The sequence below is a fragment of the Prionailurus viverrinus genome, chromosome D3 (assembly GCF_022837055.1).
Source record: "Prionailurus viverrinus isolate Anna chromosome D3, UM_Priviv_1.0, whole genome shotgun sequence".
Taxonomy (NCBI): Eukaryota; Metazoa; Chordata; class Mammalia; order Carnivora; family Felidae; genus Prionailurus; species Prionailurus viverrinus.
The window spans coordinates 82,477,363-82,505,357 of NC_062572.1; the positions used below are offsets into that span (position 1 = coordinate 82,477,363).

At 38.3% G+C, this 27,995-nt stretch overlaps 1 protein-coding gene across 2 annotated transcripts in view; it reads right to left on the reverse strand.

The window, feature by feature from the left end:
- Window positions 1–1,914: 1,914 nt before the first annotated feature.
- VPS4B (vacuolar protein sorting 4 homolog B) overlaps window positions 1,915–27,995 on the reverse strand; it is a 32,408-nt gene continuing 6,327 nt past the window's right edge. For both annotated transcript variants that reach the window (XM_047827829.1, XM_047827830.1), the window contains exons 2-11: window positions 22,502–22,613; window positions 21,177–21,333; window positions 18,719–18,786; window positions 14,824–14,943; window positions 11,279–11,435; window positions 10,683–10,831; window positions 10,110–10,191; window positions 7,888–8,107; window positions 4,857–4,997; window positions 1,915–3,399 (exon numbers count right to left, since the gene is read on the reverse strand). In XM_047827829.1, the coding sequence (XP_047683785.1) occupies window positions 3,298–3,399; window positions 4,857–4,997; window positions 7,888–8,107; window positions 10,110–10,191; window positions 10,683–10,831; window positions 11,279–11,435; window positions 14,824–14,943; window positions 18,719–18,786; window positions 21,177–21,333; window positions 22,502–22,613 (1,308 nt within the window). In that variant the 3' untranslated portion in view covers window positions 1,915–3,297. The remainder of the gene's footprint in view (window positions 3,400–4,856; window positions 4,998–7,887; window positions 8,108–10,109; window positions 10,192–10,682; window positions 10,832–11,278; window positions 11,436–14,823; window positions 14,944–18,718; window positions 18,787–21,176; window positions 21,334–22,501; window positions 22,614–27,995) is intronic.

The following is a 27,995-nucleotide window of genomic DNA, read 5'->3' on the forward strand; positions in this document are numbered from 1 at the left end:
CCTGATCTCTGGGGGGTAAAGTTTTCAAAAATTCACAATTAAGTATGGTGCCTGCTATAGCGCTTTTTTCTTCTTGGTAGATGCCCTTTCTTAAACTAAGAAGCTCCCTTCTGTTCCTAGTGTGTGACGCTTTTAAAACAAATCATACATGGGTACTGGATTTTATCACATGCTTTTTAGGACTCTACACATGTAACTTCTGTATTTTGTTTTTACAAATGCAATAAATTAGTTTTTCCGTTTATATTACGGACACGCTGTGTTTTGTGTGGCATCACGTGAACGGAAACTTGACCTCTGTGGTGTGACACCTCTTGCCACGGCAGATTTCAAGCTCCCGGCATGAGCTCCCGGACCTCCCAGGTGGGGAGACATGTGCACTGGTCCTCGTAAGCTGACACGAGCCAGCGCTGGCGTACCTCGGCCTTGAGTCCCTGGTAACCAAGACTGAAATTTATCATTTCACTAGACCAGCAAGAACAAAGTCACTTCAAATTCTCTATTTTATAAAAAGTCTCACAGATAATCCAGGAAGTAGATAAGGACTTGACGCCCTGATTTCTCGAGCCTTCAGCAAGTACCTAATAAGAGAGGTCACACACTGTGCCAGCCGCAGGAGAAAATGTAATATTGCTTTGAAGAGCTTACAGTGTAAATGATCTAAACAAGATTAACAGAATGTGCTTGCAATTTGGATAAAGATTTTAAGATAGGAGTAGCAATTTATTACTAACGGAATCCAAAGGTAGGATGGGGAGAGTTTAGGAACGCTCCTTCAAGAGATTATACACGTCATGAGCTAGGTCTTAATAGAGATAATGGGATTTGGACCAGCAAAGAAGAAAGGACTCTATGTGCGAGGAACAAAATTGACATAAAGAAGGTACAGAGGTAGGAAATGACGTGACATCTAAGAGAGCTCATAAAGTTGAGATAAATTCGGTGTCCATGCTGGGCATTCGCTGTCACTTCATTTGCAACAGCGTCGAGCAACATTTATGGCTACAAGGTTAAGGAGCTGTGTCTCAATTTCTCAACCATGCCAGTAGGTAAATGGGACTTCATATTAATCATCAAATATACATACTCATTCTGTTTTTCTGCATGTAGATGACAGTGAACTCAAAAGTGACTTTTCTACTGAAACTCTTTTTACTAAGACCCCTGTAATTTTCAGGCTGCGAAAAAGAATGTTCTTTAACATCTAGGGTGTGGCTCATAGAGGTACTCAAGTAGCCTCAGAAACCATCTACCCAAAATTTCCTAATGGTCAAGGTTCAGACACAGCCTGAGTAATCTGTCCACAAGGAACTCAGGGGAAATGGCCTATGTGCTACCATTCTAGAATAAGTCTAAAATTACTTGACTCCAGAAATAGGTTTAGAACCAGAAATGTTAAAAATGTAGAAGATGCAATGCAGAAAATGGAGCTATGGCCAGAAGTGATATGGGTACTGAGATATAGTTCTCAAAGCCCATGTGGGAATCAAGTGTGATAAAGTATCCATTTGTCATCAACACTATACTTCTGTACCATTGGGTCATGTATTTTATCAAATTATTTAAAATACTTCCTCAAAACAAATTCTAGATTTACAAAAAATTTTGATTTCAACTATTAATTATAATAACATAGTTATGTGAATTCTCCTAATATAATTAATAGCAACACTATATAATTCCAAGGCTGATAAAGAATATAAATTATCTTACAAGGCAGCCACAAAGAATTACGTTACTCTGCCAAATTAATTCCAAACTCTCACATAAAAGTTGCTGAAGAATGGAGTTTTCAGGGATACATTCTTACTTAATAATTTCTAATGATTTCTTTGTACGTAATCCATTCAGATACTATTTTCTTCCATACAGGAGATCCCAAAATAAAGAAGCATACACAGAATATAGCCAATAGTAGGTTATGTCAATTTACTTCACATAAGAACAGCTTATTTCAGGCCTATGATTTCCATTTAGTATCAACAAAAACAATCTGTACAGAAAACCCAAAGGCAACCAGAAAGCATTATATGTAAAATGTGCAAATATACTTTAAAATGCGAGTTACTCTATAGCATTTGCAAGGTAGAACTTTACAGTAATTAAGGAACCTATCTCATTCCAGCTAATGTAATAATCCTTTTGCATATATAGCCAATGCAAATGCACAAGGCACAACTTAGTGTTGATGCTAAAGTGTCTAACATACACCCTCAGATTATTTATTTGAAGATATTAAAATAACGTATCATGTTTGTATTTTATTATTTAATGAGACATTAGTTCATTTCTAAAGCTTCACAAGCATTATACTGATAACGTATGTGTGGCCAAGACAAACTATTCCCTGAACTTAAAAGGTAAAAGATAAAACCCTTGGTAGCCTATATTAAAAAAAAAAAAATTATATATATATGTACACACACACCCACAAGAAACTTGCCACAATTCAAAGGGAGGCCATTCCTTTTAGCAAAGGTTCCCATTATAGCATTTCATGACAGAGTTATTTAAAAAGTATGTATTTATTTGCCATCTGTTTTGGTCAATCTTGCTACAAAAAGACACTGAAATAGACAATTTTCTTCTTCAAGATAAAGACAATGCCTAATTTAGAAAGTCTTTCTTTTGAGACTGCACAGTGAAAGGTATTATTTAATTAAATATAGAAGCCCATTGTTTTTAAAGAAATTACTGAAATCTACACAAAGAAAAATATCAGCCTATCAAAACTTAATGAGACCCGGCTAGAACACAATTCAAAACCTTTCAAGCCCAATCACAGTGCTCTTTGCTAGTATTGCCCATCCCTGAGAATAAAGATTCTATCATTTAATAAAGTAAATAAATTTTACATTGAAGCAAATGATGCTTAAGATTTTTTTTTTTTTCAAAATATAAAATAAGCCCTATTACATTCTGGTAAAAAAAAAAAAAAAAAAAGAGAGAGAGAGAGAGAAAATAAAGAATACATGCTCTTTGTAAAGACCACCCATCCTAAATATTGGTATCTCAATCAATTTTAATCCTCTTCTTAACTGGGCAATTCCTATTTTTTGCCATTCATATATCACCGATCTCCTTATAATCCATTATTTTATCATTTTTGTTAACAGGAGCATTTAACTGGTAATGGAGCAAAGGTACATATAAAATTAAAGGGACTCTGGAGTGAGATCTGTATTTTCCTGTGGTAGAAGAGTTTTCCTGGAAACAATCTGAATGCCACTAAGAAAGGCAAAAGTACCTACGAAGGAAAGAACACACATGGTAAACGTCCTCCTTGTTATCTTTGGTTTAGCCTTCTTGGCCAAAATCTTCTGTAAACTTCTTCAGTTTCAACAAGTCATGTTCATTGACTGTGGGCTTTGTGTTAGACAGTGACCGTAACATATCCGACTGTCAGGGAAAAAGAAGGGAGGTGTTAGTAATAGGTTTAATCAACTAAAAACCATTGTGTCATCATTATTACTACTGACTTTCCATCTAAGGTTAAATCTAAGTATTTGCAGTGTGCCATAAGTTATTCGCAACAAACTCTCTTCTTCTTCTTCTAGAGAAAATCTTTGATCATGTTATTCTTTTGCACAGCAGCTTTCAACTGGTTGCCTTGTTCTGACCACAACTTTCAATGGCTCCCCACTACCCATCAGAAGTACAATCCTGTTAAGCCCGAGACTCTCCAGAATAAGGCCCTCCAGAATATGTCCCTGATCTCTTTCCTAGTCTTACCTGTTTTTCTTTCTTAAACAAGAGAGTTCACCAAGTGCAATTCAAAAGGAACATAATCATTCACTTACAGAAATCATTCACTTACACTTATGTGAAACACAATATCGTTTAATTAAAACCAACTATCAGAATTTTTTAGCTATTAGTCAGAATTATGATCAAATGGTAAGAAAATATGCTAATATCAGGGATTCATTAAAAAATTAAGTTCTAGGCTATGTCTCTTACATGAAAAATGATCTAAAGAACAAAATCTTTAAAAAATAATATAGCAAGGACTGCAACAACTGAATAACTTTTCAGAGAAGCAGTATGGTTAACACATAAACATATCTATAGACATACTTATGTACTTATAGAGGTACATGTACATCTATATAGAGTATATACCATGTAAGTAAGTTTTTTTTCTGGAAGTTACTGTTAATTCTGACACAAAGCTCTTTGTAAATACGTAACTGAAGTAGAAGATTTGAAAAAAACTGAACATTCACCAATAAGAAAACATCAAAACAGTAAATGTAGCTTTTCCATCACAGTAAGCTTCCTATACGTTATAAAATAACAGTCTTACAAATTATTTTAATTCCTCCAATATAAACTACAGAAATTTAAGTTTTTATCATAAAAACTTGGTTTCAGGATTTTTTTTTTCAAGCACTATAATATTTAAACTTTCTACGAAGCCTGAAGAAGTAAAACAAAAATACCATCACGAATACTATGATACATGCATTAGGGTTTCCAGATATTTCACAAAATCTTAGAATCCCCAGAAAAGAAATTTTCAACAATTCCACTTTTTATTAAGTCTTGACAATAATTTGTAGATAAGTCTTTTGGTGATCGTATCCCAGCTGTAAGACCTATAAACTTAGAAGCCTGTTTTTGAAAAATAGCTTTTTCACTTAAAATTAAATTTTCCTTAAAGCCCAAGAAAATATTTTAAAGATAATTATTTGTTACATTTTAAGTTTAATTATCTTTACAACTTTTTAACTGAATAGTTAGTATTACACACACTAACAATTTCCTAGCTAATTTTACGTAAAATGTTTATCTTTGTCTCACAAATTACAAATTATGTTTTAAGTGTTTTGTTAAAAGCAAACAAAATGTCAAACCATGCAAACAACTGGCTCCAGAAGTTTATCCCCAGGGACGTCCATCCATGTCATTTCAATGGCACCAGGGTCACCTGGAGAACACGGTGTTAGCAGATCATCTACTATTTTGTTAGGATCAGCTCGTGAAGGTCCGCGAACCTGGAATAAATAGTAATCTGAAATATTTACTTGAACAAATTAACAAAATTAAGGTTTAGGCCATTATCAGGAAATGTGAAAATGTACCATTCTATACTTTGTTAAAATGTTGACTTCCACAAATAAATAGAATATACAACAAAATGTAGCTAGCTGTCTTTGGGTGATGGGATAGGTTTTGCTTAGTTTTAATTTTTTTCTTGATGCTTTCCTATAGTCTGAAATTTCCTACCATAATTACTTACATGATCACAAGGAGAAAATGAATTAAAATTAAAAAAAAAAAAAAAACCAAACCAGTTACCTGTGATTAAGAGTTCTCTTTTCTTCTCTAATGCTTATTAAATGCTCTTAGAGACCAAAAAAAAGTAATCCTCAATAATTCTCCTAACTTTCTCTATTTTCTAAAGCTGAGAAAGTTTCTGTGATATTTAGATTTATTAGTGTGAAATCACCGAAACTTTGTCTCTTTTAACAAAAATTTCTTCTTTAAATATAAGCACAAAAATAAATGCTAAGTATAATTTCAGTGCTATTTTGTGATTCACAACTAATTTAAAATAAAATTTTAATAACACCCAGAGAGAGAACCTTTGTGACAGAGTCACACGCAAGTATTTTTTAGATGGCAACAAATCTATACCACTTGGGAGCTGCTTTCACATTTAATATTTATTTGATGATCGGTCTTAAGTATTATCCCAGGATTAGGGTAGGTGCAGAAAAATAAACATTCTAACTTCACTTATTATGCCTATTTTATTGTCTGTCTTTCCCCACAAGCCTTTCAGCTGCGGGGATTTTTGTTTGTAGGAAACGTGGTGCCAAAGAGAGCACAAGGGAGTTTTGTTTTGTTTTGAATTTTTTTGTTTTCTCAATGTTTTTATTTATTTTTGAGACAGAGAGAGACAGAGCATGAGTGAGGAAGGGGCAGAGAGAGAGGGAGACGCAGAATCGGAAGCAGGCTCCAGGCTCTGAGCCGTCAGCCCAGAACCTGACGCGGGGCTCGAACTCACGGACCGTGAGATCGTGACCCGAGCCGAAGTCGGATGCTCAACCGACTGAGCCACCCAGGCGCCCCAGGATTTTTGTTTTTGACTGTGGTGCTTCCTGACTTACCAGTACTTTAGACATTTGACAAAATAAACAGGCAATCTTGTTTTTGATTGAAATAATCATCCTTCAAAATGGGAGTAAAGCATGGAGCCACTGAGAGCTCTACCATAGCTGGTGATGCGAGAAGGTCTGGTGTTAACCCTGATTTGGCTGCTTTGCCTTTGTCCTCCTAGTAAGGACCTGGCTTCCGGGTCGTGTAGCCTGTCCCGGTAGTAATACGGAGAACTGAATGAAAACTTCTGGGTAAGAAAGGACTGGATTCCTAAAAATCTATGGTTTCTAAATGGCAAAGAGAATTTAAAAGAAAATAACAGTGGCTGAGACTAAACTTGACCCTGAGCCTCCTGTATTTCCCTCAGTAATGAAATGGCTGAAGAAGTGGAAAGAGCCGTTTCCTGGGCTGCTCAGGTACCCGGACAGAGATGCTTCACGAGAGCTGCTTCATTCCTCTCGCACAGAGCACTTCGAGGCAGTGTTGTCATCTCTACTTTGGAGAAGATACAAATGAGCTTGAAACGGGTAACAAAATGTGCTCAAGGAGATGTGACAAGCAAACTGTGGACTCGGGCTTTAAATTCAGGTTTTCATTCAGGTTCATCCTTTTCTTAAAATCTTATTTTATTGTGGGGTTAACAGACATACGTATGTAACTTACTCATGATATAGTAGTCTTGTCATAGATTGCTGGATTAGGTTTACTAATAGTTTTTCAGGATTCTCACATCAATGTTCATGAGTAACACTGGACACTGCAGCCCTTAGGAACAGGGTTAGTCCATATTACCTACGCCACTGTTACTTACATTGGACGTCCCAAGGCCACGGTCGTTTGACAAAACACTATATGCTCAACTCATTCATGCAGACAGAATGGTGTATGGGAAGCAAGGCTTCACATTCCAAAGTACACGTGACCTAGAGAAAAATCATACCTCTGCACCCCTCCAGTTGTACCCCAGCAAACCGGGTCAGCGTCCAAGCCCCAGTTTTATCATGTTAACATCTACGTCTCAGATTAATGATCAACAGGTGGCGAAAGGCACCTCCTGCAGAGTTTTTGTGAGGACCAAGTGCAACAGTAAGATAAAGAATAGAACACAGTGCCAGGCATGGGAATATTTAGTATCAGCCATTATTATTTTTACCTTTTTTTTTTTTTTTTTTTTTTTTTAACGAGACAGAGAGCACAGTGGGGGGAGAAAGGGAGAGGAGTGGGGGAAAGGGGAGGGAGAGGAGAAGGGAGAGAGGGAGGGAGAGAGGAGGAGAGAGAAGGGGGGGAGTGAGAGCGAGAGAGCGAGAGCGAGAGCGAGAGAGCGAGAGAATGAATCTCAAGCAGGCTCCACACTCAGCGCAGAGCCCATCGCAGGGCTGGATGCCACGACCCCTGGGACCACAGCCTGAGCAGAAGTCAAGAGTTGAACACTCAACTGACAGAGCCACCCAGGCGGCCGTTTTTGTTAATGAAGTGTAAATGCACCAGGTTCTGCTCAAAGATATTCCTTCTAGTTACATCATAGGTAACTATATACTTAGAAGTTTCTATACTTACATCAAAATAATAAGTACTTAAAAAAATCATTGCACGTAACATTTTAAAATACTTTAAGGCTATTAATAAACTTTGTGGGAGAACTTATTTGCAATGAAATGGAAATGTCTGTTCTATAAACGCACTTTAGTTTACAGAACTGAAACCTTCCTGAAATTCTCTGAAGACAAATTAATGATGGCCTGACTTTAAAAACCTATGAAAGGGTGGATCAAAGCTCCTTACCTTTTTAAAATGAGTAGCTGACTGTACTTTTCTAACAGGTTGCATGAGCGCATCACGCACAATGATACTTATGTCTGCTCCCGAATAACCATCGGTTTTCTTCCCAAGTTCTCGGAAGTCTGTTTCCGTTAGACTGTTCTGAGTGGTCCCCAAGTGCAATTTAAACATTGCTGCTCGGGCATGGGCCTCAGGCAAAGGAATATAAATTCGTTTCTCGAATCTTGAAAGAAAAATTATACCAAGAATATTACTACATATATTTAATTTCAGGTGAAAATTCAGATTTTTCAAGAAGAAACAAGATACTCAGATGGTCTCATTTATACAAAGCTAAGCTGGTTGATTTCTATGTGTCAGAGTTAAAGATATATATTTTGGTTAAACAGTGGGAAAATATCCAGAACATGTTAACAACTAACAAGTAAAACCAACATAGTGAGAGAACCAGTTTGGAGTGACTTAATCTTTCTCACATGATTTTTGGGTTATTTTGGCCATAGTCTTTGTATGTCTAGAGGTCACAACCTGGTATGTCTCACAAGATTAGCTCCCCATAGATTTATATTCTGAACTCCTGATCAAGGGATTATGGTTCATCATATGAAATAAGAGAGGACAAAATAATTCTCCAAATCCAAAACAGTAAAATTGTTCAAAATCTTACATAATAAGCATATGTCGACACAAAATGTCCACTTTATTATAATAGGTACATTCAGAATAAATAGTTATACTATCTCATAAACACTGTTTTATTAAGAATAATTTTGCTTGCCTTCTTAGACAGCATTTGGAGACAGGAAGTAACAAACGCCAATTTAAGTGGCTGTGAAGATTGTTTTCCCTTTAGGTAACTCTGTGGCAGTAAGAAGTTTAAGTTTCCATTATCTACAGACAGGGGTTTAGAACTAGACAAGTTTGCAAAAGTAACGGGCAGATTTCCTCTCTTGGTACTGGACAGTAACCTAGCATCTTGGCAAAGCATCAAGTGAATGGGGTAAAAGCGGCAGGAACTGATGCTAATTTTTACCATGCAAAATTCAGTGACTGAAATAGGGAACTATGTGTGTGAAAACTAACGAGACTAGGGGCACCCGGGTGGCTCAGTCGGTTAAGCGTCCAACTTCGGCTCAGGTCATGATCTTGTGGTTTGTGAGTTCGAGCCCCGTGTCGGGCTCTGTGCTGACAGCTGAGCCTGGAGCCTGCTTCGGATTCTACGTCTCCTCCTCTCTGTGCCCCTCCCATGCTCATGCTCTCTCTCTGTCTCTCAGTAAACATAAAAAAATAAATAAAAGTAACAAGACTATATACCTTCCCTGTAGCTCAAGTTTCATATGCAACTTAAAAATTATAGACAAATTTCTTTTAATTACTTCCTTTTTAATATTTGTTTATTTTTGAGAGAGAGACAGAGCATGAGCAGGGGAGGGGCAGAGAGAGAGAGGGAGACACAGAATCCAAAGCAGGCTCCAGGCTCTGAGCTGTCAGCACAGAGCCTGACACAGGGCTCGAGAACCCACACACCACGAGCTCATGACCTGAGCCGAAGTCGGACACTCAACCAACTAAACCACCCAGGTGCCCCATAAATGTAAATTTTTTAATGAAAATATATCTTGGTTATCTATCATACTTTAACCTACGTAACTGTCATTTTGCTAAAATTTTATGTGAAAGTTTTCCATTGAAATATCAAGCTATATTTGTAAATTTTAGAAGCATCAGTGCCCACTAAGCATAGTCTGAATTACAAGTTAAGCATTAGGTAATATATGTTCCAATGTGAAAGATTCGTAAGTGGATATCTTGTAACTTTAATATAGCAAACAAACAAATGCCTGCCTCTCTTCCTCCGACACTGGGGGCCAGCAGGATTAGGGCACATCAAAAAAATTCTAGGGGCGCCTGGGTGGCTCAGTCGGTTAAGCGTCCGACTTGGGCTCAGGTCATGATCTCGCGGTTCGTGAGTTTGAGCCCCGCATTGGGCTCTGTGCTGACAGCTCAGAGCCTGGAGCCTGTTTCAGATTCTGTGTCTCCCTCTCTCTCTCTGACTCTCCCCCGTTCATGCTCTGTCTTTGTCTCAAAAATAAATAAACGTGAAAAAAAATTAAAAAAAAAATTCTGAAAAGTTTTCAGAATGCCTCTTCACTAGACAAAAAGGGAATTGCTACTGACTTGTTACATCTGTAGTTAGAAGTAAGATCTTTACTGTATTTTCATACCTTCTTCTAATGGCAGAATCCAGAACCCAGGGGATATTTGTAGCTCCCAGAACCAAAATTCCATCATTGTCTACACCAACGCCTGCACCAAAATAAGTAATATTTTAAATAATTTTTCGTTTTAGTGTTCTTTAAACATTGCCTATACGTTCTGTTAAGAATGTGGGGTTTTAATGTTATAGTGCCCCATATTGAGAGAGTCTCTTTGAAAAATCAAATATCACATTATTAAAATACAATGCAAATATTCCCAAGAATCAAATCTGCTAGACTGTGGGCAAATACTATTAATATTGTTTTCAAAATATTTCTTGAAAGATTTCATTTGAAGTCTACAAATTCCTTTTGCTGATACTGTTCCTGGTATGATGTAAGTGAATATGCAAATCTTCCTGTTTCTGCCAGAGTACTGCGAGATGATTACACCATGGAGGACGACCGGAATGAAGCTTGGCATAATCAAACACGTGGTCCGCTAAAATGAAGAAATTCAGCTTGAATTTCACTGTTTCATTACTGTGATGATAATGGTGATACAATAACAGAAACTATGTGAAAAGCCAGTCAGCCTACCTTGCATTTGAACCAAGAACTCCGTCTTAATTCTACGGGCAGCTTCACTTTCGTTTTCGCTTCTTGAGCCACACAGAGAATCAATTTCATCGATGAAGATGATGGAAGGTTTACTCTCTCTGGCAAGCTGAAATAAGTTCTTAACTAGCCTAAAAATAAGTAAAAGCTTTCAGCTTCTTAAAAGAATAGTAAATGACAAAGGACTTAATGAAAAAAAAAAAAAAAAAAAAAAAAACAACACATATACAGTATTATAAGAACTCTACAGATTAAAAGGTCCAACTATGTTTTGGTCTAGAAAATAAGAATACTACAACTGGATGATTCACTTTACGATTTACTAAACTATGCTATATATAACTATACATATGCTACCTTTTCCCTATGAAATAAATGTCAAACTAGGGACTGATCTGACAGCGAAATGAATACTTATTTCATATTCAGACACTTCTCTGAATGTCTATTCATGATGTAGGAAGCCTCTTCCTCTATATACTGATATAGTGACTACCTGGCAAAGAAAAACTAAAAAGCCAAAAAAACCAAAAAACCAAAAAAAAAAAAAAAACCCAAAACAACAACTTACTACTTACTTTTCACTTTCTCCTAGCCACTTAGAGACAAGGTCAGAGGAAGATATTGAAAAAAACGTTGAGTTGTTTGCTTCTGTTGCCACAGCTTTGGCTAAATAGGACTTTCCTGTTCCCGGTGGGCCAAATAACAGAATTCCCCTCCACGGTGTTCTCTTGCCTAAAATTCGCATGAGAAAAATAACATGAGAACCTAAGACTGTTAATTTCAGTTACTAGAGACATCACCCATACTGAAGAATACTGTGGAGAAGTTTTCACTCTGCAGCTAACAGAATAATTTTTTTTTTAAATAAATCAATCTAAGGTAAGTATGTCTTAGAAATATTGTATTTGCTTTTTCTAGAGACCACTTTGTCCAATGGGTTTACATAGATATATAATCCTTCTAATAGGAAGCTCAACTGCTTGCTCACTCATTCATTCAACCACTATGCACTGAAACCACAACGTACAGACGGAGAACTGTGAATACAAGAGGGTCTTGCAATCTAGTAAAGGCAGACTCGTTCAGCTAAAACGTACTACCTGATGGTCTACTGTGTATGATCCTTAATACCAGAACACTGTAGGACAAACTATATCCATAGGGCAAGGGCAGCTGGAAACATTTTCTTTTAAATATTTGACGCTTGGGGGAATGAAACTAATACAGTTTGGGTGATCCCTCGCAAAGTTCTATTCAGTTCCTGATTCCACAAGGAGGCAAAGGTTACTATTACAGACAGCCTATTCTTGTTTTCTTGTTCAAGTGGTTGGGTAACGATAAGCGGACTCTACCTGAAATCCTAGTTTTGCCAAAATATAACAAGTGAGCAAATCAACTCTGTATTTCAATTTTCCTAATGAGAAATCATAACACTGCCTACAATAAAACAGGCTGAGTTACATCTGGCAAAAAAATATTAACTATACACTTAAAAAACTTCTAGGTGCAAACTGGATGGGTACATGGTATCCATAGGAGAATGACATGTGGGGGGCCTTGGGTGGCTCAGTGGGTTAGGCATTGTGGAGACTTGATTTCTGCTCAGGTCATGATCTCACGGTTCGTGAGGTCCAGCTCTGTGTCTGGCTCTGTATGTGGAGCCTGCTGGGGACTCTCTCTCCCTCTCTCTCTGACCCTCACCTGCTTGCATGCACTCTGTCTCTCAAAATAAATATACAAACTTAAGAAAATAAAAAAAGAATAAAAATAAAAGAATGACATGCAGATTACTAATGGCAAATCTGAGAATTGTTACATAAGCCTCATCTTTGACTTGAATTCTATCTTCCTATTTTAAATGTCTACAATTGTAAGTCAGTGTTCCCTTAAATGTGGCACATATAATTAGTGGCATATGAAGTGCTTTCTATGCAGCACACAAATAGTTTGTATTTAAATAATTTTTAAATATTAGAAAATTATTAATTTTTTTCCATTTATAGCAGGCACAAAGCAATCTTTTAAAATGAAGTTGGGGCGCCTGGGTGGCTCAGTCAGTTAAGCGGCTGACTTCAGCTCAGGTCATGATCTCGCGGTCCGTGAGTTCCAGCCCCGCGTCAGGCTCTGTGCTGACAGCTCAGAGCCTGGAGCCTGTTTCAGATTCTGTGTCTCCCTCTCTCTGACCCTCCCCGTTCATGCTCTGTCTCTCTCTGTCTCAAAAATAAATAAACGTTAAAAAAAATTAAAAAAAAAATAAAAATAAAAAAATAAAATGAAGTTAATACAGGGGCGCCTGGGTGGCTCAGTCAGTTACGTTGCAGACTTTGGCTCAGGTCATGATCTCACGGTTCATGGGTTTGAGCCCCATGTCAAGCTCTGTGCTGACAGCTCGGGGCCTGGAACCTGCTTCGGATTCTGTGTCTCCCTCTCTCTGTGACCCTTCCCCATTCATGTTCTGTCTCTCTCTCTCTCAAAGGTGAATAAATGTTAAAAAAAATTTTTTTAAATGAAGTTAGTACATAAAAATAAGATGACTTAAAAGTTCAAATACAGACAAAACAATCTACGGTGTTAGAGGAGTCAAGAGAGTGATTACCTTTGCAGAGGAAAGATTTGGCAGAGGGAGACTTCTGGGTTATTGGTATTATTTCTTGATCTGTGTGATGATGATTACATAGATATACTTACTTTCTGATAACTTAGGAAGCTGAACACTTACAGGTTCCTGCTGGTCTCTGTATATTTAGGCTATACAAATTTGCTCTATAAATGAGTGACTTAAAGAAAAATTAAAAAAAAATAATAATGGTACACATATATGGAAACAATCATAAAGAAGATACATAAATGACGTGTTTGCAAAACAGTGATGTAAGTAATATAAAATGATCTCAACCATACTTTTGTGCCTTTATAGAATCATGATGTCAACTTTTAATTAAAAAAAATTTTTTTTAATGTTTATTTTTGAGAGAGGGAGACAGAGTGTGAGAGGGGGAGGGGCAGAGAGAGAGGGAGACACAGAATCCGAAGCAGACTCCAGGCTCTGAGCTGTCAGCACAGAGCCTGCCGCGGGGCTCAAACCCACAAACCGTGAGATCATGACCTGAGCCGAAGTCTGACACTTAACAGACCGAGTCACCCAGGCGCCCCCACGACGTCACTTTGACACTGTTAATTTCCTATTTCTAAAGTTAGGTTGTAAGTCATACCTTGCTAGGTGGACTACTGGGGGCCCATGGGTTCTCTGCTCATCACTACTCTATACGACAGTATCTTCTGGAAGCGTTCAGCTTGAGGCCAACATCACAGATCCGCTCTCTACATAAACCAGCTTGTTTCTAAAAGGGAAGCCCCGTTTCACTGTGACACTGTGGGTACAGCCACAGCACAAACACAGGCAGGCTCTCGGTCACACACAGGACGAAATGAAGGAAAGGTGCAGCACAAATCACCTACTGCTGGAGCTGTAACTTCAACGACACCCAGACAGCTGGCTTAGCAATATTCTGTCACAGTGAGAAGCAGCTGTCCCTAGAGGTAGGTACTTCATCTGAAAATGGTAAATAATTCCTATTCCTCTTTTCAAGAAATGGAAGAACTCTCATAAAACTAGTGCATGGCCATTGCAAAAACTTCAGATGAAAGTTCAAAGAAGCAAAAATCACCCCTAATCTTATCACCCAGGCATAGCCTTAACATTTTGGTCGGTCTACTTTTACTTCCCAGCACACACATTTATTTAACAAATACAGAGACATACCATACACGTTTATAACGTGGGATTTGACCTTTATCATACACGTGGGCATGCCTTCATGTTAATAATGTAGATCTGTAAATGTGCCCTATATTTTAGTGAGCACACAGCACTCCACTGCATGTCGGTGATCACCCTACTGGTTGACATTTACATTGTGTGGCTATATATCTATATATGTACATATTACAAATATGTGTATGAAATAAATACCTTTGTGTAAAGGTGTATCGCCACCTCATAACAGAACTGATGTAAGCTGTTACCTTATAATACGGTGACAAAAATTCACAACACTCTACTTCAACCATCAATGACTTTTTAAACAATGACCAAAAAAATATTTAACATTTATCTCACCTGTAAAAAGATGAGGAAATTTAATAGGCAATATCACAGCCTCTTTCAGTGCCTCTTTGGCTCCTTCAAGACCAGCAACGTCGCTCCATTTCACGTTTGGTCGCTCTATAACAATGGCACCTACAAAAACATTATGTCACCTTTAAATTAAGGAAGACTATTCTATCAAATGTAGAATACAACACGAAATAATGACGTTCAAGAAACACGTTATAAAACTGTCTGGAAAAGTTTTATCTATCAAGAGCCTTTTAGAACTCGTGTGACACGGAAGTAGTTATTAGGGCGGAGTCAACAGGAGTCTGGAAGCTGGGGTGGGCGACTAGATCACCTCGGGGAGGTCACTTAGCTTTTCTATTTCTGCTTCCTCACTGTAAAATGAAAATAACACCATCTGCCCAAACTACTTAAGATGGGTTAGTGTAAGGATCAAATGACGTAATGAATACTAGAGTGTTTAGAAAATCACCAGACATTACAGCAAGTGGCGGTCATGTTTGAATGCACTAAAGTATCGTAAGTACTTGTTCAATGGGGGCTGATCTACTAGTTCTTCTTTTTTTTTTTTTAACAAAAACACCCAGTGATCTAATCCTCTCCTTAACTACCAAAAGAAAAATGTCCTCAAAAGTTTTAACTGATGACAGACAGATGGAGGCACAGATAAATAGTAGGGAGAAGGGAAGGGAGGGGATGATGGAAGAGAGAGAAGTGTGCTCTTGTAGATTTGCAATATTTTCCTAAGATTTGCCAAATTTTCTTTTTGGCTTCTAAATAGACCTACTTAAAATTTTTGTACATTAAAAAAGCTATCCAAATGATTTAGTTTTTCTGTATATTATATTCAAAGGCGACACTAATTGTTGCAGTAAGAATCCACAAAAGATTTCTTCTAATATAGCTTATTGGCAAAAGTTTTTAGTTATTCTTTTATCAAAAGCTTTTCGAAGGCACCTTTGTGGCTCAGTCGGTTAAGTGTCCGACTTCGGCTCAGAGCCTGGAGCCTGCTTCTGATTCTGTGTCTCCCTGTCTCTCTGCCCCTCCCCTGCTCGCATTCATTCTCTCTCTCTCTCAAAAATAAACATTAAAAAAAAAATTAACAACAAAAAAGCATTTCCAAAAGCCAGTTCTAAGGTAATATATAACTGTTTTAAGTATAACAAAATATTACCACTTACACAGTCTCCTGATTACCAATAAATTTAGTTTTATGGGTATTTCTTCTTGTTAGGAAAGATCATCTATTATTCAAAGAGTAATTATATTACACAACCTACTTAAATTTTGAAAATCTTTAGCAACAGACCTAAATTAAATGAAACTGGGGTGTCTGGCTGGCTCAGTCAGTGGAGCATGTGACTCTTGATCTCAGGGTTTTAAGTTCGAGCCCCACGTTGGGTGCAGAGGTAACTTAAAAAAATAAAATCTTGAAAAAAAAAAATTGAAATGCAACCTTAAACGCTTTCTACATTCTAAAAGTTTACAGTAAGTATAAAGTAAAGCCAATTCACTTTTTCTTTTCTATGTTCCACTCAGATTAGTAAGGAAACATTTACAACACCCCATAGGATTTTGTGATAGGTAAACAAAAGTAAATTTACTTTAAATTATGTAAATATCATCTGGCCAATTAAAGTTTTTCCTAAGTATGAATTTTCTAAATATGCCATAATTTATCTTTACACTTAATTAATACTTTTCAAAGTTGAAAAGTGACTTTGGAATATTTAGTGATAAAAAATTCAGCTAAAAGTAACATTGACAAAAGTAGTAACTAAAAAGGAGGAGAAGGATTATTGGGAATACAAGCCAAATGATTTGTTTTCCAATTATATAAATTCATCCAGTCTTTGACTCTACTCTTTATTATACTAATGTTATTTAACCTCAAAAAAAAAAAGTCCGTGAGCATCAAAACAGCTAACAAAACTCCAATCATAAATTCTTTAATTTTAATAATCAAATATTACATTTAAAATCGTAACTTAAAACAGAAGTAAAAGATTTAAAATACTCTTTCAGGGAAAAGAGGCAAGATTCAAGAAAGGCTATTTTACAGTGAAATCCATGAGCAACTCTTAAGTGAAAAGACGGAAAAAATGACTTAGATATGAAAGGATAGGATTTCATACTACACTTCATCCTGAAATTCCAAATAAATGTTCTCATTTATGTGTTTTCAGCATTTGTATTTTTGTACATCTCTGGTCCTTATCATTACTGATTTTTTTTTTTTTTAACGTTTGTTTACTTTTGAGAGAGACAGAGACAGAATGCGAGTGGGATAGGGGCAGAGAGAGAGGGAGACACAGAATGGGAAGCAGGCTCCAGGCTCCGAGCTGTCGGCACAGAGCCCGACGCGGGGCTCGAACTCAGGAGCTGTGAGATCATGACCTGAGCTGAAGTCGGACGCTCAACCGACTGAGCCACCCAGGGGCCCCTAGCATGACTGATTTTTAAAGAAAACTTCCCTGTTAAAAACTGGCTTGTATCTTTTCCAAAACTAAAGATACAATCCAGTTTTTACTTTGTGGGGGAGAGAGGGGAAAAAAAGCAGGACAGAAAAAAAGGCCCTCTGCCTTCCAACAGTAAGGCCACCTGGCACAGACCACGGGGTTGTCCCGCAGAGCTCACTGAGTAGCAAGCGCGTGCTCGCACCGCTCCAGGCAGTGCTGCTGTGGCAGCAGAAACTCGGCCTTTGCTTTTTGATTTTATCCACCACTCAAGCTCTCAGACGTAAAAGTATCCTCACTAACGGTAGCATTTCTAAGGTGTTACCCTTAGAGTATTCTCCTAGATGTCCCAGTGCGGTTAGTAAGACAGGTAACAGAATAAAAATGAAGAGACCAGTTAGTGCAGTAAGATTAAAAGACTGGCCAAGCAGGGTGCAGTCACCATTCACTCACCAAGGCTGTGCCTATATAATGGAAATCCTTCCCAGCTGTGCATCTATTCGGTAAGATCCAAATTAACAAAATACATACAACTCAATCCAAAAAGTCATCAGCTAACATATCGAATGATGATCAAATGTCAGTATATATAGTCAGCAATTGAATAGATGCCATTTTAGATACACAGAATGACTACCATTTACTGAGGCCCTAAAATTTGTCAGATATAACACTGTCAGGTTTTACACTGTCATAATCTTTTAATTGCCCAGAAAAGAAGGTATTGTTAATTTCCATCTTAGAGCTGGGGTCTTCTACTCTGAGAGGCTACGGAACCTGCCCAAGATTAGACAGCTTTTCAGCAGGAGGCCCTGGAGGGGAATCCAGACCTGAATGGAACTAAAAATCCATACCCTCCCCATCACACCGCTATACTACGAGCACAGGAGAACGAACAGACTTTTACAGGTGTGGAAGGTAAAAACAGAAAGCTGGAAGAGATTAATGTAAATGGCAACACTGAAACAGAGTAAGGAGCCAATGCGAAAGGTCTGGAAACATGAAATAAACCATCAATGAATACGCTACGGCAACAGCAATGAAAGCCAAGCGTGAGTCCAAACTCCTTCTGTTCCTCTGACAGTTTGGGAATTTTAATACCATTAAACGTTGCAGCATGCTACTAGTGTAAATGCTACCTTCTCTAGAAGGGGGCAAATAAGACAAAATGAAAACGAGTAAGTTGACGGACAGGTTTCTAAGGCACATATAAAACCAAACAATATTTGACTACATAGAAAAAACAACCTAGCTGAGATCCTACAGAGCAAATCCTGTGAAAATGGCCTACACAGAGCCAGCATGGGGCCACTGGGAACCAAAGCCAGTTCTTGAACCTCATTTGAATACAGGTGGAAAAAGCAATTCAGATAGACAATTCACTATGAGGTTTTTAAAAAAAAAAATAAGATAGTAAATTTAAAAATGAAATCTAAAGCAACCTTGAAGTTGATTCTGTAGTTTCTTTTTTTCAGGATCATCAGATTCTCCTTCCCCATCACTGTCATTCCTAATAAAAAGAATTTAATATATTCAAATGATCACTCATTGCTATCAAAATAAGGCAAAAATGAAGGAAAAATTAATCTGAAATATTTGTACTTTAAGTGGCAAGATAAGACATTCGTATTAGAAGTTATCTTTATTTTATTACTTTTAATAATATATTAAATAAAATAGTAAGCAGGCATGTTATCTGTCAATATGGAATCATGAACAGGAAAGGGGCAAAAAGACCAGAATGAAGTCAGGAACCAGCTCCAAATTCCCATGACATACCTATGTATGTGCACATTTATAAACGCATGCCCCACACCTCATTCCACAAAAGACTTTAGATGAGTTACAGGAGAGTTGTAAACAACATAAAAACACCAAACCAGGCAAACTATGTATCAGAACAAGAAGCCATAACCAGGAGAGAAAAACCCCGAATATTAATTATTTAAAGTATCAAGGTCTGTAATCCTTAGGTTGGGGGTTCCAAAGAATAGATGAAGCTTTTGATGAAAATGAACTGAGACCAAAAGACAAGTAAATCAACCCAGATATTTCATATCTAAGAATTTATTCTGAAAAAATAATTTAAAGTAAGTGCAAAGAGTTGACGACAAGGATAATCACACCCACGCTGTTCCCAAAGGGGAAAAAATTAGAAATAGAGTATGCTTAATTATAGGGATTAGTATATGATAGAACACATTGCAGTATTTATTTTATTTTATTTTATTTTCAACGTTTTTTTTATTTTTTTTATTTTTGGGACAGAGAGAGATAGAGCATGAACGGGGGAGGGGCAGAGAGAGAGGGAGACACAGAATCGGAAACAGGCTCCAGGCTCCGAGCCATCAGCCCAGAGCCCGACGCGGGGCTCGAACTCATGGACCGCGAGATCGTGACCTGGCTGAAGTCGGACGCTTAACCGACTGCGCCACCCAGGCGCCCCCACATTGCAGTATTTAAAAATGATGTAGAAATAGTTTATTGGAAAGATATTTACGACACGATGTTGAATGAAAAAGTGGTAAAGCAAAAAAATATGGCATTACATCATTTTTTACATATCAAATATAAAGGGGGATTAAAAAGCTAGACATCTTTTCCCCCAAATGGGACTGGCTTGGTTACCCTAGGATGGTGGGGTTACAGGTGACGTGGAGACCACCAAACGATTCACCTGACGCCCACTCCAGCCTCGTCCCACCGTGCTTTCTTGCACAATGAAGACGGTTGCTTTCACACAACTGCCCTGCCCGGGCTTCCTTGCAGCTGGGGCCCCACAGGAGACTGAAGATCCTCCGAGAAGGCGGAGGCAAGCAGCTGAGGTGGCCACTGCGTGCAAGGAGACCATGCCTGCGAGTGAACACCCTGGCTTTGCGGAGGGAGCTGGGCGGAGGTCCTCCTGCCTGGCACCAGGAGGCCTCGGATCCTTACCAGAACCACCCTGGGGGAGGCGGGCATTTCTCCTAATGCTACGGAATCCAAGCTGGATTCCCTGCCCGCCCTCCCCCAGATCTATAAGGTTAAGACTCTGTAATAAATCCGTTTTTGCTTAAATTGGCCAAGATGGGTCCTGCTATTCAATACAGAATTGGTATCCCCCTGCTAGGGAGCCATCTCAGGAGTGGACCCCACAGGGTCCTCAACTCACAGGGAGGAGAGGACATTTCTCCTGGCAAAGGAGTCTCAGGAAGAGTCAGGGGGTCATTCGAGGTTAACTAAAATTTTTCCAACGGTTTCATTAGTCCGCCAGTAAATGGCCCAACTTTCATGTAAGAAACCCTAAAGTTGATTCCGTGTTGAAATGCAGTAATCCGCAAGATCAGGTGGGGTCTGATTTTTGTTATGTCAGTGCTGTAGGTACAGAAGAGAAAATATTCTCAGGTGTCACAGGAACCGCCGATTCCCTGACCATGTCTTGAACAGAGGATATAAAACGCTGAATTTGCAGTTTTCCTCAAACCCTTCCGTGCAGTCTGAAGCAGCCGGTCACCTCTAGTTCTTCCATTCCTTATGTCCTTTGAAATGGCCTTCGGAAGCTGCCCCAAAGCCCTGCCTGCAAGGCACTCCCTTCCCGGCGACCACAGGGATTACCCAAGTAACTTGCGCCACTGCACACCACGAACAGTGAGCGTCACAGTCCCCGTACAGCTGACCAGAACCTCCTGCCTGCAAACCCAATCAGGCCAGATAGCAAGGTCCCACAATCTCATTTTCTTAGACGTAAGAGACTATGTTCTGGTAAGACTTTGCTTACAAAAACTGGCAGCGGGTCAGATTTGGCCTCTGAGTCCTGGGTTGCCAACAGCTGGTTTAAACAAAAGAAACGGATTTCACAAGTTAAATGTAGTTTTCTCTTTTAAGTAGATATAATAAAGTCTAACACTCTAAAATACATACCCTTTCTCCTCCGCTGGATTCGGCTGTCCCTCTTTCACTGGCTTCTGTGGAGTTTTCTCTTTCTTTTTCAGGTACTCCTTTAGTTTTTCTGCTCTATCAAGATACTCTGTACACTTTGCCCTGATACTCTGCTTGGCTTTATCACCCTGGGCTTCATCTATTAAAGGGAAGTGAGAGAGATTTTTCCATTAGTCTTCTACATGGACAGGTTTAAACTCTTAGACACACTTTTGAGACACGGACAATCTAGTCTGGGAGGCGGGGGAGGGAGGAAGGGTATCTCTAAGCCTCGTAACCAACCGTCACCAACTCTTGTCCGCTTCCCTCCAGCACGGCTGGAAGCCAACAGCGGGTCTGAGGCAGAAAGAAATCTGAGCAAGACACTAGGATATGTTAAATTAATGCTAAATAATAAGAAGAAATTATGTAATATTCTGTGGGTTTTCTATTCTTCCTTTAACATTTTGTGCGGACAGCTCAAAGTGGCTGCTCTCGCATAAAACCAATTCTAAGACCAACAAAAGTAATATCAACCGTTTCCATTAATGTCTACGTAAGTTTCATCTCATGGTAGAAGAATGCCGGAAATTCCGTATGTTACAGGTGCCCCCAATACAGTAATTTTACTCCACAAAGGCCTCTGTGGGAGCTATTTCAAAAGCCGACTTGAGCAGTCCATGCAGGGCAAGGACCGGCCCCAATTATCTTAGGATTCATTTTTAGTTTCACTTTTATTTGACAGAAAAACCTCAACATGAAATGAAGCTCAAAAGAAAATCCTAAATTATCCAACCGCTGAAGTTTTCAGTAACAAATAACTTTCAGTTTGCCAGAGAGACACTTTTGTCGTATGCTCAGCCTCCGCTGAAGATCCACGGAGGCAGGGTTTTTACCCACTTTCCCCTCACCGTCGCATCCCGGTGCCTAAAACAGTACCTGGTGCGTGGGAAACATGCAGTACGTATTTGGAAAACATACGAACAAAATGGCTCCCAACCTATTTTTTTAAAAGTACTTAAGAGAGTATTTTCAGAGACGCTTAGAAAATGTGGTTCGTACATAATGTGGGTATATCGCCAGTAAAATAAAAACTATCTACATCGATTATATGGCATTTTAATATTTTTAGGTAGACAAAGTAACAATAACTAGGATAGCTACGCACATTTGTTTGCCGACTACTTAAAAATTATTAACAAGCTACCGGGAATATTTTGCAAATGGATGGTTTAGAATTTTCTGGCATTGTATTTCAACTTTCATAAAAGAAACAGAATAATCTTTTCCTTTAACGTTTTAAAACAGAAAACAAACTATGGCCTTACATTTAACTACATGGAGAAAATACTGAACAGCGTGTTGGTAGAGTTGAAGAGCTTCCTCATAGTTCCCAGCTTTGTCTTCCTGGGCTGCTTTGCTAGCAAGATCTATTGCTTTCTGTTTGAAGGGAGGCAAAATCATATCATCAAAATCAAATAAGCAACAACACTGTGATGTAAATGATCATATTGAACGTGTTTTTTTCCTTCTCTTTTCTTTTCTTTTTTTTTTTTGTTTTTTAACTAAAAGCAACCTCAGGGACACCTGGGTGGCTCAGTCAGTTGGCTGAGTGTCTGACTTCGGCTCAGGTCATGATCTCGCCATTCATGAGTGCGAGCCCCGTGCGGGGCTGTCAGTCTGTTAGCGCAGAGCCTGCTTCAGATCCTCTGTCCCCCTCTCTCTGCCCGTCCCTCCCCCCTGCCCCGTGCTCTCCCCAAAATAAATATTTTTAAATAAATATGAAAAAGCAATCTTTTTTTTTTTTTTAATTTTTTTTTTCAACGTTTATTTATTTTTGGGACAGAGAGAGACAGAGCATGAACGGGGGAGGGGCAGAGAGAGAGGGAGACACAGAATCGGAAACAGGCTCCAGGCTCCGAGCCATCAGCCCAGAGCCCGACGCGGGGCTCGAACTCCCGGACCGCGAGATCGTGACCTGGCTGAAGTCGGACGCTTAACCGACTGCGCCACCCAGGCGCCCCTGAAAAAGCAATCTTAAAACAAATCCACCTGTTTTCCCTAAATCTCAATTGCATGTTACTATACATTATAATGATTTACAAAATGTGAATGACATTTGTTAAATGGGTAAATGCTGACTACTACTTTTACCTAGTACCAATCACTAAGATTCTCATTAGTTTTTATTCAACATAAGTCAAGCTTAAAGCTAGTAAGGAATAATCAAATAATATGAAAATTCAAGTTAAAAGTATTCAGGGAAATTCTCAGAAATGCAATGCTGTTATAGATAAATCATATAACAATAGTAAAATGTAAATGGTGTAAAACCCCCTCAGAAGCGATGGGGCAATGGAATTGCAAGAATCTGAAAATGCCCAAATCTTTTAATCCAGTAAGACAGTAACCAGAGGGGTCTTTTTAAAAAACAAAAACAAAACTTGGAAACATTAATTTTAAACAGCAAACAGATGCCACACAATGGAATATTATAGGATCATTAAAATAATATTAAAACATCCACAATATGGAAAAATGTCTATAATGGGATTTTTTTAAAAGCACAATACAATTTTTACATATAGCAGGAGTTCAACTATTTGAAACAATAGCAAAAACAAGCAAAACCCAGGAAAAAGATGTAGAGAAATTTAACACAGCTCATTTTTGATAAGACTCAATTTCTTCTTTTTCTGCTTTTTCTCATCTTCTAAAAGTGTCCATAATGAACATGGACTTTTGTGGTATTTAAAAAAAAAAAACAAAACAAAACACAAAACCCCTAGAAATAGACCCACACAAATATGTTAAAGGACTTTTGACAAATTTGCAAAAGCAAGTTAATGGCAGAAGAAACCGTGCTGGAGCAATCAGACATCTTTAGCAAAAAAAAATAAAGAAATAAAAAAAGACAGAGACAGAGAATCTTGACCTAAGCCACAAAAATTAACTCACTACACTGTACACCTGTAACCAATGTTACACTGTATTTAACTAACTAGAAATTAAATAAAAACTTAAAAAAAATCCCATAAGTTCTTAAAAGCAGAGAATTTTCTCTAGCTGGAAGTAGGAGATAGGAGGCAGGAGAGGTCAGAAAGAATAGAAGCCTGATGAAAATCCACCCGACCACACTGGCATCCAAGCAAAAGAACCTGGCTGACAAGCACAAGAAACTGAAATCTGCCAACAACACGCATGTGTTTAGAAGCAGACACATCCCCAGAGACTTCATGAACAACCACCAAACAGACAAAAACGCAGCCCTGCTGACACCTTGGTCAGCCTGGTGAGACTCTGAGCTAGAGCCCCGCTGAGCGATGCTCGACCTGGACTTCTAACCCACAGAAACGGAGATAATAAGTTAAGGTTGTTGTAGGTTGAAAAAAAATTAAATCACAATGGATCATGGACTTTAATATAAAATATGAAACCATAAAATCCTTAGAAAAAACTGAAAATCTCCAGCATCTAGGGCTAGGCAAAGTTCTGAGACTATATGTGCCAAAAAACACAATATATAAAATGAAAACAATATGGGACTGGCATAAAGACAGACACATACATCAATGGGACAGAATAGAGAGCCAAGAAATAAGCCTATGTATGTACAGTGAATTAACTCACCACAAAGGAGTCAGGAATACCCAAAGAGGAAAGGACAGTCTCTTCAATAAATAGTGTTGGGAAAACTGGCCTCAAAATGCAAAAGAACGAAACTGGACCACTACCTTACACCATCCACAAAAATTAACTCAAAAGATCTGAACAGAACACCTGACACCATAAAACTCCTTGAAGGAAATACAGGCAAGTTAAGCTCCAACTCCAGCCTTGGTGATTTTTTGGATTTGACACCAAAAGCAAAGGCAACAAAAACAAAGATGAACAAGTGGGACTCCATCAAACTAAAAAGCTTCTGCACAGCAAAGGAAACCATCAACAAAATGAAAAAGCAACCTACCACATGGGAGAAAATATTTACAAATCGTGTCCTGCTAAAGGGTTAATATCCAGTGTGTAGAGAGAAGAACTCATAAAACTCAATAGCAAAAAAACCAAGCAACCCAATTAAAAAATCACTCGAGGCTCTAAACAGATATTTTCCCAAAGACATACAAACGCCCAACAGGTATATGAAACAGCACTCAAGATCACTAATCATCAGGGAAATGCAAATTGAAACTACAATGAGCTGTGACCTCACATCTGTTAGAATGGCTATTATCAATAAAACAAGAAATAGCAAGTATTGGTGAGGATGTGGACAAAAGGGAACCCTTGTACACTGTTGGTGGGACTGTAACTGGTGCAGCCGCTGTGGAAAACACTATGGAGGTTCCTCAAAAAATTAAAAATAGAACTACCATATGATTCAGCAATTTCACTATTTATCCAGAGAAAACGAAAACATGAACTTTGTCGAAAGATACATGCACCTCAATGTTCAATGCAGCATTATTTAAAATAGCCAACTTATGGAAACAACCTAAGTGTCCACAGAGAGACGAATGGATAGAGAATGTGGTTACGTACACAATGGAATATTATTTAGCCATAAAAAGAAGGAAATCTTGACATGTGTGACAACATGAATAGAATTAAGGGCATTACGCTAAATGAAAGAAGTCAAAGAAAGACAAATACCATACGATCTCATTTATGTGTGAAATTGAAAGAGAAAACATCCACAAATAAATCCAAGCTAATAGATACAGAGAACATCCAGGTAGTTACCAGAGGTGGGGAAAGGTGAAACAGGTGAAGGGAGTCCAAAGATCCAAACCTCTAGTTATAAAATAAATGTCATAGGGATGTAATATACAGTACGGTGACTACAGTTAATAACACTGTGTTGCATATTTGAAAGTTGCTAAGAGAGTGTCTTAAAATTCTCATCACAGGAAAACCATTTTTGTAACAATGAAAGGTGACAGGTGTTAGCTAGATTTACTGTGGTGTCATCTCACACCGCATACAAAAAAAAAAAAAAAAAATGAATCCTGTTGTACACCTGAAATGAATATACGTCAATTATACCTCAAAAAAAAAAAAAAAAGAAAAAAAAAGAAAGAAAAGAAAAATGATAAATTGGACCTCATCAAATTATAAAAGTTTTAGTCTGTAAAAAATCCTATTAAAAGGATAAAAAGACAAGCTACAGACTGGGAGAAATATTTGCAAACTACATATTTATAAAAGGACTAGTATTTTAGAATAGAAAGAACTCCCAAAACTCAACAATTTAAAAACAATCCAAGTAGAAAATGGGCTGAAGACATAAACAGACATTTCACCAAAGAGGATATACACATGGTAAAGTAGCACACAAAAAGATGTTTAACATCACTAGCCATTAGAGAAATGCAAATTAAAACCACCATGAGATATCTTGAAACATGTATCAGAATGGCTTTAAAAAAAAAAAAAAGTGACAATAACACCAAACGCTCCAGAGAACTGGATCACTTACACATTGCCAGTAGGATGTAAAATGGTAGAGTCACTCTGGGAAACGGTTTTGTTTTGTTTTTGTTTTTTTTTCACAAATCTAAACGTGCAGCTGCCATATGAACCAGTGACTGCACTCCTGGGTATTTACCCCAGAGAAATGAAGACTTCTGTTCACACAAAAATTTATACATGAACATTCCGGATGTCCTTCAACCATACAGCATGGTTAAACAAACTGTGCTACACCCATACCAAGGAGTACCGTTCAGTTACAAAAAGAAACTACTTTGATACACACAACATGAATGGATCTTGAGGAAGAACCGATTCCAGAAAGTTACATATCCCAGAAAGTTACATATGGTATGATTCCATTTATATAACTTTCTGGAAATGACAAAACCAGAGATGGAGAGCATATTAGTATTGTCAGGAAACAGGGATGGTGGGGGGTGGGGGGTGGGTGGTGAGAAAGAGAGGTGACTGTGGTTCTAAAAGGGCAACAGGGGGCTCCTTGGTGGCTCAGTTAGTTAAGCATCTGACTCTTGAGGGGCGCCTGGGTGGCTCAGTCGGTTGAGCGTCCGACTTCGGCTCAGGTCATGATTTCACGGTTCGTGAGTTCAAGCCCCGCGTCGGGCTCTGTGCTGACAGCTCAGAGCCTGGATCCTGCTTCAGATTCAGTGTCTCCCTCTCTGCCCCTAACCCATTCGCATTCTGTCTCTGTCTCTCTCAAAAATAAATAAAAATTGAAAAAAAAAAAAAGTCTGTGTAAGCATCTGACTCTTGATTTCAGCCCAGGTGAGGATTTCATGGTGGTGAGACTGTGCTGGGTGGGGAGCCTGCTTAAGATTCTCTCTCTCCCTATTCCTCTGCCCTGCCCCCGCATGCTGTTTCTTTTTCTCTCAAAAAATAAAAATACACTAAAAAAATTTATAAAAGGGCCACAGGAGGGGTCCCTGTGGGTAGAACTATTCTGTATCACGACTTTGATGGAGGATCCAGGAACTTACTCATATGACACAGCTCTGCACACACACACACACACACACACACACACACAATACATGAATACAAGTAAAACTGGAAAATCTGAGTAAGACTGGTGGAATGTATCAATGTCAACATCCGGGTTATACTGTACTATAGTTTTATAAAATGCTACCATTGGGAGCAAATGGGTGAAAGGTCCACAGAACCCCTCTACATGATTTCTCACCGTCGCATGTGAACCCATGGTTATAGCAAAATAAAACCTTCATTAAAAAACCATCTTTAATATTTAAACACACACACACACACACACACATGTAAATAACAAGCATGGTTTATTAAAACATTCCACCTGGATTAATCTAAGTAGTAAAA